The sequence below is a fragment of the Rhinatrema bivittatum genome, chromosome 2, assembly GCF_901001135.1.
Source record: "Rhinatrema bivittatum chromosome 2, aRhiBiv1.1, whole genome shotgun sequence".
NCBI lineage: Eukaryota > Metazoa > Chordata > Amphibia > Gymnophiona > Rhinatrematidae > Rhinatrema > Rhinatrema bivittatum.
In genome coordinates this window covers 147,187,076-147,203,011 of record NC_042616.1, presented here as the reverse complement: position 1 = coordinate 147,203,011, position 15,936 = coordinate 147,187,076, and the positions used below count along the sequence as shown (strand labels likewise).

General features: G+C 49.0%; 1 protein-coding gene across 3 annotated transcripts in view; it reads left to right on the top strand.

The window, feature by feature from the left end:
• MLLT10 (MLLT10 histone lysine methyltransferase DOT1L cofactor) overlaps positions 1 to 15,936 on the top strand; it is a 785,717-nt gene that overhangs the window by 330,823 nt on the left and 438,958 nt on the right. For all 3 annotated transcript variants that reach the window (XM_029588723.1, XM_029588721.1, XM_029588724.1), the window contains one exon: positions 6,760 to 7,015. In XM_029588723.1, coding sequence (XP_029444583.1) covers positions 6,760 to 7,015 — 256 coding nt within the window. The remainder of the gene's footprint in view (positions 1 to 6,759; positions 7,016 to 15,936) is intronic.

Below are 15,936 nucleotides of genomic sequence, written 5' to 3'. Positions count from 1 at the left end.
ATTTGCTTCCAATCACTGCTTTGGGCGCCTTTTTTGATTTTTAGAAACCAGGAAATTATCAAACTAAAATAAATAAAATAAGATAGTACTAACATTCATGGTCATTTATTAGTTGTTGCACACTTCTGCCAACAATGTGCTAAAATATTTCTGTAGTACAGTTTTGGGAATGGTTTGATTATGTTGATCATGCTTGTTCCTTTGAAAATAGCAAAGATGTTTGTGTACATCGATGATTTTCAAGTGAATTTCAGGTGAATTTACATGCGTAAATGTAACACTATCATAGCAATTTTTAAAAGCCATTTACTCAAGTAAAGTGCATTTACACATGTAAAACCCAATTTTAAGCATGCAAATGCTTTTTTAAATCAGGTTTTTTGGCGAAATATGTATTAATTCCTATGTGAACTAGTGGCAGAAAACCTATCTGAAAATACATATTTCTTACATTTTGGTGGTTAGGTTGTGCTGCATTTGTTAGGTGACATTTTACAGTAAAATTAAAAAGGTTTTCAAAAAGTGCTTCTGCTCTCAGATTACATTTGCTTCACAATTTTGATTAGAGACTTTGTAGAAAATGGAAAGATTATTTTAAATATTTTTGACAGAATATTAATTTTAAGTGCATTTCTTCTATTAGCATCCATTGGTATTTTCCATAAAGTAATTAAATTGCATTTTATGATATCAGTATTTCTCACAGGACAAGCAGGATGGTAGTCCTCACAAATGGGTGACATCGAGGATGGAGCCCTGTACGGAAAACTTTTCTGTCAAAGTTTCAACAAGCTTTGACTGACACTGGCACACTGGGTGCACTGAGCATGCCCAGCCTGCAATTATCCCTGTGAGCCACAGGTGTCTCCCTCAGTCTTCTTTTTTCCGCTCTGCAGTCAGCATAGCGGTTGGAGCTCTGTGAGGATTTTTTAACTAATTACCTCATGGAAACACTTAACTTTTCACTTCAAAAAACACTTTTCCCTGCACAGGTCTCCCTCCGCGTACGTTTTTACGACGCTCGGTGAGTACTAATTCTTATTTTTCGGTCGGTTCCTGTCACTATCTTAAGGCTGTTAACTGACTGAAGCCTTCCCTTCCCCCATTTTTCAGTTAGCTTTAAACAGCTTGCGAGTATCTCTGTGACACTCTGCTTGCTTATGCTAGTGGGGTAGGGATTTTTTCCTTAACTTAGGACCTCTGTAGCTTCAAGTCCTTCGTTCCCTGGTACCCTCACGCAGTCGATACCCTATCGCTACACCGGGACCCGCCTAAACCGCCCTGGGCTTTTATATGTCATCAGCGCCCCTCCCCCCACGGTGCCCTGATGCCTTTATCCATGTTTTTTGCTTTTCAGTGCTACCAGGCTTTTTCCTCCTACGCACTGTTTTTTTCCTTGGGCTTCCTCGGTGCCGTCCCTACCCGGATGCATGCCATTGACGCACACGCTGTTAGTCACTGCCATGCATACTCGGGTCGCCGCCACCGCTGCCCGAGACACTTTTTAACGATCCCAGGGTCACTTCATCGATGCCACCCCCCCCTTTTGGGGATGCCATCGATGCCCCATCCTCCCCACCGATGTCCAGCCCTTTCCATTGGGGGGCATCGGTGCCACATCGATTCGTCGGTGGGCATCGATGCCGGATGGTCCCCATCGGTGGACATCGGTGCCGGATGGTCCCCATCGATGGACATCGGTGCCGGATGGCTTGTCCGTCGATGGCATTGGTGCCGGATGGCCGTCCGTCGATGGCATCGGTGCCGGGTCCTTTTGCATCGATGGACACCGATGCCCAGGTGTTTCATCCATGGGCATCTATGTTAGAATGCATCCATCGAGGGCAGTCGATGCCAGGCTGCTCCCATCGGTGAAATTCGATGCCCAGGTGGATCCCATCGGTGGATATCCATGCCGGCTCGATTCCGTGGATGGGCGTTGATGCCAGTGCCAGCCTTATGGCTGGCATCGATGCCCATGCCGATTCCAGGACTGGCGTTGATGCCGGGATGGAATTCATCGACTGGGAGATCCATGCCATCGATTCCATACGTGTCCATATCGATGCCACCGACACACGTGTCTGGGGCACCGATGCCATGTACACTTGGAAATCTGAGTCTGTCCAAATCGATACCGTCAACGTCTGTGGCCCTATAGTTGATGCCCGTGGCCATGCCACAAACGGCATAAATGCCCGCCTCCATGCATCGATGCCCTCGACACCTCCGTTTTCCTTCGGTGTCCTTGACGCCCTATTGATTCGACTCAGTCGATGCCGGTATCTTTTTCAATAACGGCAATGTTTTTCGATTATTCGATTCCACATCGTTTCAAAGATACCTATGCCACTGCTGTCAGTGCCCGTCACTGTCATCATTCTCCTGGCCAGTCATCGACGATTTTTCATACCCATTTTGATGATATCCTCGAAGCCCCTTAGGTTGCCTTCAATATCGTCAATACCGACATAGCACCGCCACATAATACCCTCGCCTCCTCACATTGCTCCACGCTTTGGGTTCTTTTTTAAGCCCCGTATTAGCTTAAGACACTCCATTGTGTCAGGAGCAGAGCAGGCGTGCTGACAGTTCGTCATCGATCGCCTTCCAGGACGACGAGGGCTTCCATCTCGGCGCTGGGGAAAGACCGGGCCGAGCACCGTGGCACCCATCATCGCCGACATCGTGATCGTCCGCCGCTGACGCCATCCAGCACATCGGTGCCATCCTTCTCCAGGCTGGACAACGCTCGGGCAGAGCGACATCACCACTGCCATCAGCACTGTTCCTACAGTTTTGGCAGTCCTTGGTGATCCAGAACTTCCGGATCCAGGTCCGACAGCTTCTGCATTGGCGTCACGACACATCGAGCCGCTGTGACGAGGGAGGGAACATGAGTTCCGTTAGGGCTCCTCTGTTCCTGGCGTGCCCCACCGTCAAGTGGTGTGGGACTATGGCCATCTGTTACACTTAGCAGTCTAAACGCCACTCACGCCTGGCCTGTCTCCTCTGTACCTGTGCCACCATACCGGGTTTCAGAGCGAGATGGACGTTTACGTCCCCGGCCTTACCCTCGAGGACTCCGGAGACCGTCGGGGTCAACAATCTTCACCGGCTCGTCTTGCGGCGATCCACGTCGGATGGTAAGTACCCGCTTCGGCGGCATTCCCATAGAGTTGTGTTCTCCCATTCGGACCGTGGTTCGAAAAGTTCTGGGTCATGTGCCTTTTAGAACTGTATTAGTGTCACATATCACTATGTTAGCTATGTTAGCCACAATATCAGGAGAACCTCTATCTTCTTGGGATTGCAGCAGGGCTTCTTCTCTTGTCAGTAACAAGTCCCTGTGCCGACCAATGCTCTGACTCTTGGTTCCCTCCCAACCAAGGTCCAGCTGCATTGGCTGATCTGCTAAACATGAGATTCAGCAACCATTGCCCCATGTACAAGTCCACCTTGAGGCCTGGCCACAGGTCTCAGTGTCTCCTTGTACAGCATACAGAAATGCGGGTACCACTTACCGCTCACACACCTGCAGGAGCCTACATGATATCCTCCATTGGGACACCTCCTGGTCTCCCATCTGGTCAGATATCAGAGCGGCCACCCCACCTTGTACCAAAGTCCCGGTACACTCCCCCAGGCGCTACGAAGTGCAGAGGGGAGAAGGGAGGGGGGTTGGGGAGTTTTAATTGCACTATTCTTTCTTTTAACAGAAAATAGTTACTCTCCGCACATCCTGGACCTAAGAAAATCCAACTTTCTTTAGACGTCACAGGTACAATGGTATCTTTGGTTACCATCACTCCATACTGCAGTAAGTACATTATTTTAATGTTTCTATGTGCTTTATGGTGAGTCAACATTACAACCCCAAGCTCTGCCGCCGGCACCAGCTTCGGTAAGTGAACTGTCTCTTGCATCACTGTTGGTGAATGCTGTTTTCTCTGCGGAGTGTAACATCATTCACTTTCCTTTCAGTACATGCAAAGAGCTCTCACTTTTTTCAGGACTCACTATACATTTACTAACTGGGATTACTGTCACTGCCATAAATCCCTTCTGTAACACTTCTGGACACCACAGTCTTAAGACCCTCTTGTCCAGCATGCGCACAGACATTCTGATACATTGTTATATGTCCCTGCGCATATTTTCCATAACCTCAACCTTTCAACTTTTCATGGTTGGGCTATGGGGTTTCTTCCCACTATGCATTTTTTCTCATAATTCAAAACTGCTATGGGTTATATTCAGTGACATTCTATACTCAATGGACCTAAGTGGTTTCATTGCTTTCGTCCCTGATTCTTATCCCAGTTCGAACTAGGACCTAGTCTCCTTCGACTCATGCTCGCAATTCCTTAGGGTTATAAAGTTTCTCCTGAAAGCTGTCAACCCATTATGCATCTATTGCACTCCAGCATAGTTTCTCATAAACTTCCTGGACGTTGCACCCATGAGTTATGCCCTTATGCCTTCCAATACTGCTTTTGCAACAATTCTTTGTGCATACAGACAGACAGCATAGGGACAATGTGCTTTCCAACTCATAAGCACGCACAACCTCTTAGCTGCTCTGCTAGACAGCTGCGCAGCTCTACCCTTGGCCCTTGTTCACTTCATGCGTCTTTGGGCCACATATCTAAGAGATTTAATGAACGCTCTATCTGACCTTCTCCACGTAGGTTCTATCCTCTCGAATGGTCTCAATTACATGTGTACAGGGCAAATCTTTTAACGCTGAGTTTAACTAAACTTTCCTCTGCGTCTGCATCATTCCATACGATGCACAGGTCCTGCTCCCTACACATGTTTCCTATGCGTTCCCTTAGATGCCTTTTCTTCCATCAAAGGCCTCTTCAATATATCTCTTCTGCTGCCTCTCGTAGCCAGCATTCTTCTAATGTTGAACTGGGATGGGGTTCAGTATTCTTTTCCCCACTCCCTGACTGAGATCAGTATGCTTCCCATACTTCTCAATCCATCATATCAGTAACCTTTTATTCCCTCACCAGTCAGTCCCAAATCATAGACTTACTGATGTTCTTAGGTTCTGGTAGCGTCACAAAACCTTCTAAACATAAATCTTGCCGTTTAATATGGCAGGCTTTACCTCCTGACGCTAAAAAAAAAAAAAAAAAAAAAAAAGAGGTATTACCCCTTTTACTTTTCCACCATTTTTTCTTACTCCCTCGGATTCTGTTCTCCAGACATCCTCCACATAGATACACCTTTCTCTTAGGAGGTGTATCGTTTTGGGAGTTGGGTTCCCGTTTTCGGTAATCCTCTCTGAGTCGGCTTACCATGGATTATCCACTGATCAAGCCGCCTCTATTTCTCTAATCACGGAATGAACATATATATTCTCCTTATAAGTCTCATACATTCTACGTTTGAGCCTTTCCATTCCTCTCTTCCACAGTTTGGCAAGGGAACTTCTTTCCCTCTTAATGTCATTCCTGCCAGCAGGGTCCGTGAGTTATGCACTCTTTCCATACTCACCTGACTCCGTTCCTCTGCCACTGAGTAGTTCTACGCATTCAACTTTCTATCCTTTTCAGGTAGATGTTGTATCTCCGTTCCTCAGGAAATACTCTATTAATTTTTCCTAACCTCTCTCTCTCGCCCTAGGGAGAGACTGGGTTTTCCACATTCATGGACAGTAATGCTGCGCTTACATTCTATCTACATTGCACTGCATTCCATGTGAATTCCACTTGACTCTTTCCTTCATGCAAGGGTCAAGCTGCTACTTCCAGTGGCCACACAGACCTAATCCTTCTGATTAAGTGGTCTATATTTCCTTTCCTACCAACAAGCAGACATTTCACTACAACACTGTGGGTATCCACATACTGTTGTGTCCGTCTTAGCCTTAACAGCTTCCCTTTGGTTACTGCTGCTTGTACTTTTTTATCAGGTTGCAGCCTGGAGTCCTCTCCATACCTTCGCAGCCTATTATTGCTTACATTTGACTAGCCGGCATGCTCCATGTTTGGCCAGTCCGCCTACTCTTACTTTTTTCAATTCACTACCCAACATCCTTCCACGAACCCATTATGGTGTTGCGGATGCCCTCCGTTCCCATTTCCACCTCAGTTGTTACGCCTTTGCGCATCTGCGGTGTATCTGGTGCATTCCCGGGCATCCTCAGCTCGGTACTCACCCATTTGTGAGGACTACCATCCTGCTTGTCCTGTGAGAAAGCAAATGTTGCTTACCTGATGTAACAGGTGTTCTCACAGGACAGCAGGATGTTAGTCCTCACGAAACCCGCCCGCCACCCCCGCGGAGTTGGGTCTGTATACTTTTATTTTAGTTTCGCTTGCGCTTTTTAGCTATAAGACGAGACTGAGGGAGACACCTGTGGCTCACAGGGATAATTGCAGGCTGGGCATGCTCAGTGCACCCAGTGTGCCAGTGTCAGTCAAAGCTTGTTGAAACTTTGACAGAAAAGTTTTCCGTACAGGGCTCCATCCTCGATGTCACCCATTTGTGAGGACTAACATCCTGCTGTCCTGTGAGAACACCTGTTACATCAGGTAAGCAACATTTGCTATGTGTATGATTCAGAAAAGAAAGCAGAATATTAACCCTGAACGCTAACTATGTGGTGCAAGAATTTAAAATGCCTAAAAGCCATTTATATTTCAACGATACCCAGAAATAATAGTATTTAATACATTACTATATTTTGTTCTCAAGGTTAACTGTGTTTTTCTTTCACTTCCCTCTCTTAATTCAAAATGTTAGACTTATACGAGTACTAGCAACAACTCTATGTCAGCTTCCCTGAAGCGGTTGGAGAGCAACACGGCTCGATTTACGAATGCAAATTTCCAGGAAGTATCTACACATGCTGCAGGTGGAAAAGATGCTTCAGAGACAAGAGGGTCAGAGAGCAAAGGAAAGAAATCTACAACTCACAACTCAAATCAGAGAGGAAGAAAGACTGTTAGTGGAAGGAATTCAGGAACATCTGGATCAGCAAATAGCCCTTTTCAGCAAGGTATCTTTTATTAATAACTCTCTGGCTACAGTTATATGTGCTCATAGATGTGTATGCATATTAGGGCTTAAATATCAGTCCTGAAGTATATATATATATGCTGACACACACACACACACACACATGCACACACAAAATCAATCTCAAACACGCACACACACACACACAATATCTCAAACACATATACTTACTCTCCCTCCCACCGAACTAGCGGCAGCAGCAGCCTCCTCCACTTCCAACCCTAGTGGCAGCAGCAGCCTCCTCTACTTTCAGCCCTCGCAGTCTCGAAAAAGGAATCAATTAGGCACAGGGGGCTGACATTGCTCCTCTTGTACTCCGAGCCACGCTGCTCTTCTTTGGGCTATGCCTCTCTTCTTCAGGCCAGTGCTGCCTGCACTAGCATGGTCTCTTCTTCCTGTGCAGTCACTTTATACAATTTCCTCTTACGGGGCAGGAAGAAGAGACCATGTTGGTGCCGCTCACTCCAGCTCTCCTGCCGCGTTCCGCCCGGGTGGAGGATGAGTTCCTATTTCGCTGGGGTAGGGGGAGCAGCGGAGACCAGGAAACGTGGTGACACCTGCGTGTGCTTGGCAACACTTTGGTTAAGAACTGCTGCATTAGACCATGCCTCTTTTCAAAACTGTACAAGTTCAGTTAAGTTCTTCGAGGAGTGCTAATGTATAGCAATCTTAAGTCATGCCAGAGATTTTCTGGTGTGTAGCAGATGGACTCAGGACCAACGGGTATAGTGTGCTCCTGATAGCAAGTGGAGACTGATCAGATTTCAATATGACGTCAGCCCTAGTACATTTACCCCTGCAGGAAGCTCTGCTCTTCAGTATTTTCCGTCTCCATAGCAGTTCGGGACTCTGTACACGCTTGCACAGCGTTAGAGTATTCTAACCAAAAATATTCAAAACAAAGAAGAAAACTTACCTCTACAGACGAACCCCGCTCTCCTGCGGTGATACCTACGGGTCCCTCCCTCAGTTGAGATTCCTGAGGTGATTTCCACGATCCCTCAGAGGTGGGCCTCAGTCCGGCAGCCTGCTCCCGACGTGGACTTAGCAACGGGCGCGGCTGAGAGGCAGCGGGTGCAACTTCGAGCACGGCGGTGAAGGTACTTTCCCTCTCCCCCCCGCAGCCGGAGACCGCCCGGGACGAGACCGGGAAACGCAGAGTCAAGGTAAAGTAGAAAACTTCCTAAAAGTCTCCGGTCTCCGAGGCTCGAACAGCCACACAGATCGCCAGCCGGTGACAGTGCTACCGCGTTGATCAGCCCTATCTGGGCTAGACCCCGGTCCAACACAAGGATCCTCCCACGTGGAGACCCTCCGAGGTGGTAGCCATATTGCTCGCGTGGTCACCGTCGCCATTTTCACTTGATCGCCGCCCTGTCCGCCAATTCAATCCGTGCGCACAAAGTCACTTGTGTGCACACCGGTGCGTGCATACGTGCCGTGCGCACAGCCACACCCTTCACTGTGCCGGGTGCATAAGTAAACCCCGTGCGCACAGTGGCCCGCGCATCCGACCTACACGCACAACTTTGGCACACCCGGAGCGCATAACTAAGCCTCCCAGCGTACACTTGAACGCGCAAACCGGAGTTTTCTGCAATCCTACACGCACAAACCATGGCACCACCAGACAAGAAGCTCAAGGCTCAGGGTCTCTGCCCAGCATGCCACAGCAGAGCTGTGCAGCATGAAGAGGCAATGGCCCTGTGTCTACAGTGCGAGGAGGCTCTGGGTGAACCAGGCCAAGGTTCTCTCCAGCCGGCACTGGGATCCGGATCCACCGACAGTACACTGGATCTGGCTTCCCCTGGTGGAAGCCTTCCTCAAATGGGGCTCCCCAGGACGTGGCGCCTCTCAATTTAGACCCAGCATCTTTCTCCTGGGTAGAATTCTTCAAAGGCCTACATACCTTTGTCCACATGCAACCGGTGCCCCCGATGCCACAGCCTGCCCCAGAGGACCCGAAATTCCCAGGACCCTCTAAACCCAGAGAAGTGCCCCTCCCGCCTCAAAGCCCCAACTTTGGGGACACAGACACCTTGGACTAGGATCAAGACTCCCTGGAAGAAGGGGAAATCCCTCCAGGAACGGAACCTTGCTGAACCATGAGGCGATTCTTCGCTAAAGGCGAACTATCAGACTTCGTGGCTCACAGCCTGAAAGAGCTCACTATCCCAGGCACGAGTGCCACTGGGGAACTGAAGACGAATCCCCTCCTCGAGGGACTCCGTCAGGCCTCCTGCCATTTCCCTTTGCTGCAAGCCGTTCAACAGCTGATTGACCTGGAATGGGAGGCTCCGGAAGCCATGTTCAAGGGGGACGAACCCTGGCAGCCCTATACCCCCTAGACCCCGCTGCCAAAGACCTTCTGGCATTCCCCAAAGTGGATGCTATGGTCTGCGCGGTCTCAAAGCACACTACCATCCCAGTCGAGGGAGGAGCGGCACTCAAGGATGCCCAGGACAGACATCTGGAATCCATCCTTAAACAGTCATTCGACGTTTCAGCTATGTCACTACAGATCGCGGCCTGCTGTGCCGTGGTGACACGCGCCTGCTTATTAAAGACCAGGAACGCCACCACATCCATTGAAGCACTAGAACCAGCAGTATCATTCCTCATGAATGCGACCTCCGACCTGGTGCGTACCGCAGCCAGAGGCGTTTCATCCGTTGTAGCAGCCAGAAGACAACTCTGGCTCAGAAGCTGATCAGCCAACACGACGTCCAAGACTAGACTCACGAGAATGCCCTTTAAGGGAAACCTCCTGTTCGGAAGCGAACTGGAGAAGTTATCCAATAAAATGAGTCAAATCCCCAGTACCAAGGCTACCGGAGGACAAGAACAAGAGAAGCCAGTGCCCCCCCCCCCCCCCACCCGAACGGGCAGGGGATCAAAGCGCTTCAAACCATACAGAAGTACATATCAAGCATCTCGCCCCTCAGGCAGGGGCCACTCCTTTCGGAACAAACACAACAAAAGGGGAGCTGGCGCTGGTCCAGGCCCCAGCCGCACCCCGCAATGAAGATCTGCCGACCCATCCACAGGAAGAAGCCATAGGGGGCAGGCTTGCCCTATTCTACCAAAATTGGGTCGAGATAACTTCGGATAAGTGGGTCCTAACCATCATTCGAGAGGGACATTATCTGGACTTCCACAACATCCCTCCGGACAAGTTTGTGAAATCTCCCTGCCACGACCCTTTCAAGAGGACAGCAGTGGAATCTACACTGACCAAATTGCTCGACTGAAAGGCCATAACGCCGGTGCCCACGCAACAAGAAAATATGGGGCACTATTCCATCTATTTTATCGTTCTCAAGAAAGAGAGTACGTTCCGGCCCATCCTGAAGCTCAAGTCTGTCAACCGCCACCTGAGGGTACCTCGCTTCTGCATGGAAAACCTACGCTCGGTCATAAGGGCGATACAGCCGGGAGAATTTCTCACATCCCTGGATCTGTCAGAAGCTTACCTGCACATCTCGGTCCATCACAAGCATCAGCGGTTTTTACGCTTCGCGATCCTGGACCACCACTACCAGTTCCGGGCACTACCGTTCGGGCTAGCCACAGCACCCTGAACGTTCACCAAAATCATGGTTGTAGTGGCGGGTACACTGAGGAAAGAAGGAATCCTCGTACACCCATATCTGGACGATTGACTGATCAGGGCAAAATCCCCAGAGGAAAGTCATCAGGCGACCACCAGAGTCAAACCTCTACTGGAGAACCTCGGGTGGGTGGTCAACACAAACAAGAGCTGCCTGCAGCTCTCCCAATCTCTGGAATACCTGGAAGTCCGGTTCGACACCAGACAAGACAAGGTCATTCTGACTCCTACAAGGAGAACAAAACTGATGAACCAATTGCGAAATCTGTTAAGCAGTCTTCGTCCCAAGGTGTGGGACTACCTCCAAGTCCTCGGTCTCATGACATCCACACTGGAAGTGGTCCCATGGGCAAGAGCTCACATGCGACCCCTACGGCGTTCCCTACTGTCATGATGGAATCTGATGTCCCAAAATTACTCCGATCACCTCCAGCTCCCAGAGGAAGTTCGAACCCAGCTTTAATGGTGGCTACAAGAAGACCATCTGAGCAAGGGAGTAAGGCTATCCCCGCCGACCTGGATCCTGCCTACCATGGATGCGAGCCTATGAGGGTGGGGAGCCCACTGCCAGGAACTGACCGCCCAGGGGCAATGGGACAAGGAAGAGTCGGGATGGAACATCAACCAACTGGAAGCCCGGGCAGTCAGGCTAACCTGCCTATGGTTCAGTCACAGACTCCGGGTCAAATCGGTCAGAGTCATGTCGGACAATGCCACAACAGTGGCCTACATCAACCACCAGGGAGGAACCAGAAGCCAACAGGTGTCCCTGGAAATAGATCCCTTAATGGCGTGGGCGGAATGAAACCTACAAGAGATCTCAGCCGCCCACATCGCAGGAAAAGACAACTTCACTGTGGATTACCTCAGCAGAGAAAGTCTAGATCCAGGGGAATGGAAGCTGTCGAGCACAGCCTTCCAGTTGATAGTAAACTGCTGGGGAACACCAGCCATGGACCACCTGGTAAGCCAGTTAAACACCCAAGTTACCAGCTTCTTCAGTCGCAGACAGGAACCACAATCCCAAGGGATCGATGCTCTCGTCCAGACCTGGCCACAGGAAATCCTGCTATATGCCTTCCCACTGTGGCCGCTACTGGTGGAATCATCCGCAAGATAGAACACCACAGGGGACCAGTACTTCTTGTGGCCCAGACTGGCCAAGAAGATTGTGGTACGCAGACATGCCAAGACGTCTGACAGGGAGCCCTCTCCCACTACCTCCTCACAGGGATCTGCTCTAACAAGGCCCGATCCTCCACGAAGACCCAACTTGATTCTCTCTTACGGTCTGTCCATTGAGAGGACACACCTGAAGAAGAGCGGATACTCGGGGGCGGTGATCGGCAATCTGCTCCGAGCACGCAAGTTTTCCACATCTCTAACCTACATACGAATATGGAGAATATTCAAAGCCTGGTATGAAGACTGCAACATCCTCCCGCGGACAGTCAAAATTCCCACGATTCTGGAATTCCTGCAGAACAGCTTACAGAAGGGGGTGTCTCTCAACTCCATCAAGGTGCAGGTGGCTGTGTTGGCCTGCTACAGAACCAAGGTGGGGGCCGCAGCCTAGCCTCCCATCCGGACGTCTCCTACTTCCTGAAAGGGGTCAAACAGATCCGACCACCCCGGTACCTTTATGGAATCTCAATCTAGTCTTAGACTCCCTAGTAGGAGCCTCCTTCAGACCCACCCACGGTCTGTCCCTCCGACTACTAACATTGAAGACTGCATTTCTAGTAGCAGTCTGTTCGGCCCGTCGCATCTCCTAGCTTCAAGCACTGTCTTGCCGAGAACCCTTCCTCAGGTTCACACCGGGATCCATACAACTACGCACGATCCCCTCCTTCCTCCGAAAAGTGGTTTCTCACTTCCTTCTAAACCAAACCATCTCGCTGCCATCACCAGACGAGCATAAGGACTTGGAAGAATCTCGCCTCCTTCGCCATCTTAACGTCGGCAGACTCCTAGTCCGATATTTGTAAAGGTCGGAAGCCATATGAAAGACGGACCCACCTCTTCGTCCTTCACAGTGGGAAGAAACAAGGGGAAGCAGCCTCACGGGCAACCTTAACCCGCTGGATCAAAAGTTATCAAGTCAGTCTATGTAGAAGCAGACAAGCCTCCACCTCTACAAGTCAAGGCCTATTCCACTAGAGTCCAGGCAGTGTCCTGGGCGGAAACCAAGATGCTCTCACCCGCCGAGATCTGTCGGGTGTCGACATGGTCCTCCATTCATACCTTCTCTAGGTTCTACCGCCTGGATGTTCATGCTCGGGAGGACACAGCATTCACAAGGGCAGTACTAAGTGGGCCACGGGCAGCCTCCCACCCGGTTTGGGAGTAGCTTTTGTACATCCCATTGGTCCTGAGTCCATCTGCTACATGCCTGAAAATGAAGAAATTACTTACCTGATAATTTCGTTTTCCTTAGTGTAGACAGATGGACTCAGCATCCCGCCCACGGCTGCCGACAAACACGGAAACCTCGGGTGACAATTCCCTGAGAGCAAACGAACACGGGTAAGCCAAGCTTCCCTCTAATTAGGACACCCATACCTATCGGGTGTCAGTGTTTCTCGATTGAGTGCACTGGCGGTCTCCAGCTATATCCACATCAACTAGTTCAAGTTAATCAAAGTTAATCAAGTTAATCAAGTTGTTCAGACACACGTTTGTTTGTTTGTTTATTTATTTAAGAACTTTTGATATACCGACATTCATAGGACATATGCCGGTTTACAATCAACTCTTGTAGCAAGGAAAAAGAAATTACAAAATAACAGGGACAGGGGAAGGGGAGCAGGAAAAGAAAAAGGAGAGATGGCGGGCGGGTGAAAGCAAGCACGTAAGTAGCGTGAAAAACATAGGTTGCAAAGCGTAAGGGAGGGAAGGAATGTAAATAGGAACTATATTAAAACATTAATGCAAAAAATAACATTTCAATGATTGTATAGTCAGTATTTCCTTAAGATGCTTCGTTGTTAGAGGGTAGCAGAGCTGGAGGCAATAAGAGGGTTTAGGTTTGATTATATCCACATATATCCTCAATTGCTTTTCAAAGAGAATACTGAAGAGCAGAGCTTCCTGCAGGGGTATATGTACTAGGGCTGATGTCAGATTGAAATCTGATCCGTCTCCATCTATCAGGAGCACACTATACCCATTGGTCCTGAGTCCATCTGCTACACACCAGAAAATCTCTGTCTACACTAAGGAAAACGAAATTATCAAGTAAGTAATTTCTCCATTTTCAATTGGATTGAGTTTGGGGCTCTAATTGGGCCACTCCAGGTCATTTACCTTTTTTGTTTCTTAGCAATCTCTGGTATAGCTTTAGCTTTGTGTTTCAGGTCATTGTCATGCTGAAAGGTGAACTTACGTCCTGGTTTCAACTTCCTTGCACAGAACAGCAAGTTTTCCTATAATTATCTTTCTGTATTTCTGTTATGGTTTTGAGGTGTTGGAGTGGATTCTTGGGTACTGTGGAGATGGCCATGCCCACGGGGAGGAGCCCTGTGAGGAACCATAGTACTAGGCTAGACTCTAGACACGCAAACAGAGATTTGTCTTGTATTATACAGCAGAATGATACCACCAGAGGTGGCAGTAGTGAGATGATCCAGAGGTAGCAGTCCAGTGGCCTTCGACAGAGGAGACCCGTCTCGCAGTGATGGTATAGGGAGTGCAGGATGCAGGTTCCAGTTGGTAGCTGTATAGGTGGAGATCCCAGCAGGCAGAAGAGGTTGAATACAGGCACCAAGGCAGGAAGAGCAGGCCCTCGAGGAGCGAGTACCTGATTCCTGATGGGCACCTGAAGGAAAGCAAAGGGTACCCGCACCTGAAGGAGCGGGTACCCAGGTTAGAGAATTACCCCGAAGGGCAGAGAGAGCTTCCAGTGGCAGCAAGGAAGCGGCAGAGTAGCTTAGACCGGAGAAGTCCAATCCTTGCTAATTCGATTTGTTAGCAAACTAAGGGCAGGCTAAATACCCAGATGGCGTGACGTCACTCGGAAGAGCCACCTCCGATGTTCCCGCCATGACATGGGTGGCGTGCGCGCACACCCTAGGAAGCCCTCATGAGAAACATGGTGGATTGCCTTGCCATTACCGTTCTGGGGACACTGGAGAGAGCGGCATGCAGACGCAGCAGTATCCATCTTCCGAAGGCTAGCGGGGAGAGCAGAGAGAAAGGTGAGGCACAGAGGTTGAAGCCGTCTAAGACCGGATGCAACAATTTCTTGCCCCTTCTATCCTGATAAGTGCCCTAGTTCATGCCAATGAGAAATCTCCCCATAACATGATGCTGCCGCACCTATGCTTCATAGTAGGGGTTTCATACTCTAGGTGATGATGTGTTGGGTTTGCAGCAAACATAATGCTTTGCATTCAGTCCAAAAAGTCCTATTTTAATTTTGTCAGACCACAAAACCTTTGCCACATTTCATTTTATTTTTCTTGAGTCATAGCTTCCTTCTTGCCAGATTTCTGGAGTCCTTGGTATATTATTGTCACATACACTGTTTGTCTAGTCTTGGCAATAGAAGCTTGTAGCTCTTTTAAAATTGCCATTGGCCTTTTGTTGCCTCCCTAATTTAGTCTCCTCCTTGCTTGGTCATCCAGCTTGGAGGTGCCATACACCTTCCACTTTTTGATAATTATCGACCATGTGTAATGTTCAGCCAACCGCGGTATAGTGCTGTGGTCGACCCCACTCATCCTCTGGGTCCCACTAACTCACCCACAGCAGGATGCCGCACTGACGCATGCCCCTGCTGACATCTCCTTATGTACACATGTGCACTTCCTCTACTTAAAAGCCCTGCAGCAGGAAATTTATTTATTTGATTTATCTGATTTGTATTTCGGTTTTCGGCACTTCAAAGCGGATTATATTTAGGTGCTGTGGGAATTTCCCTATTCCCAGATAGTTCACAATCTAAGTTTGTACCAGAAGCAACAGAGGGTAAAGTGACTTGTCCAAGTTCACAAGGAACAGCAGTGGGATATGAACCCTGGTTTCCCTGGTTCATAGCCCATTGCTCTAACCATGAGACGGTTACTTCCATGGCGACTCCTGATGATGTCAGCCATGCCGGTATATTTAAAAAAAACAATCATCCAGCTAGTTGCTGCACCAACATCAGGTCTCCTTGCACTTCATAGAGGGTAATTACTGCTCATTTTCGCTTGTTCCAGTTTCTGAATTGCTCCAGTTCCTGCTTGTTCCTGCATTATTCCTTTTCCTGCCTTGTTCCAGTTCCTGTTATTCCTGCTACCATCTGGTTT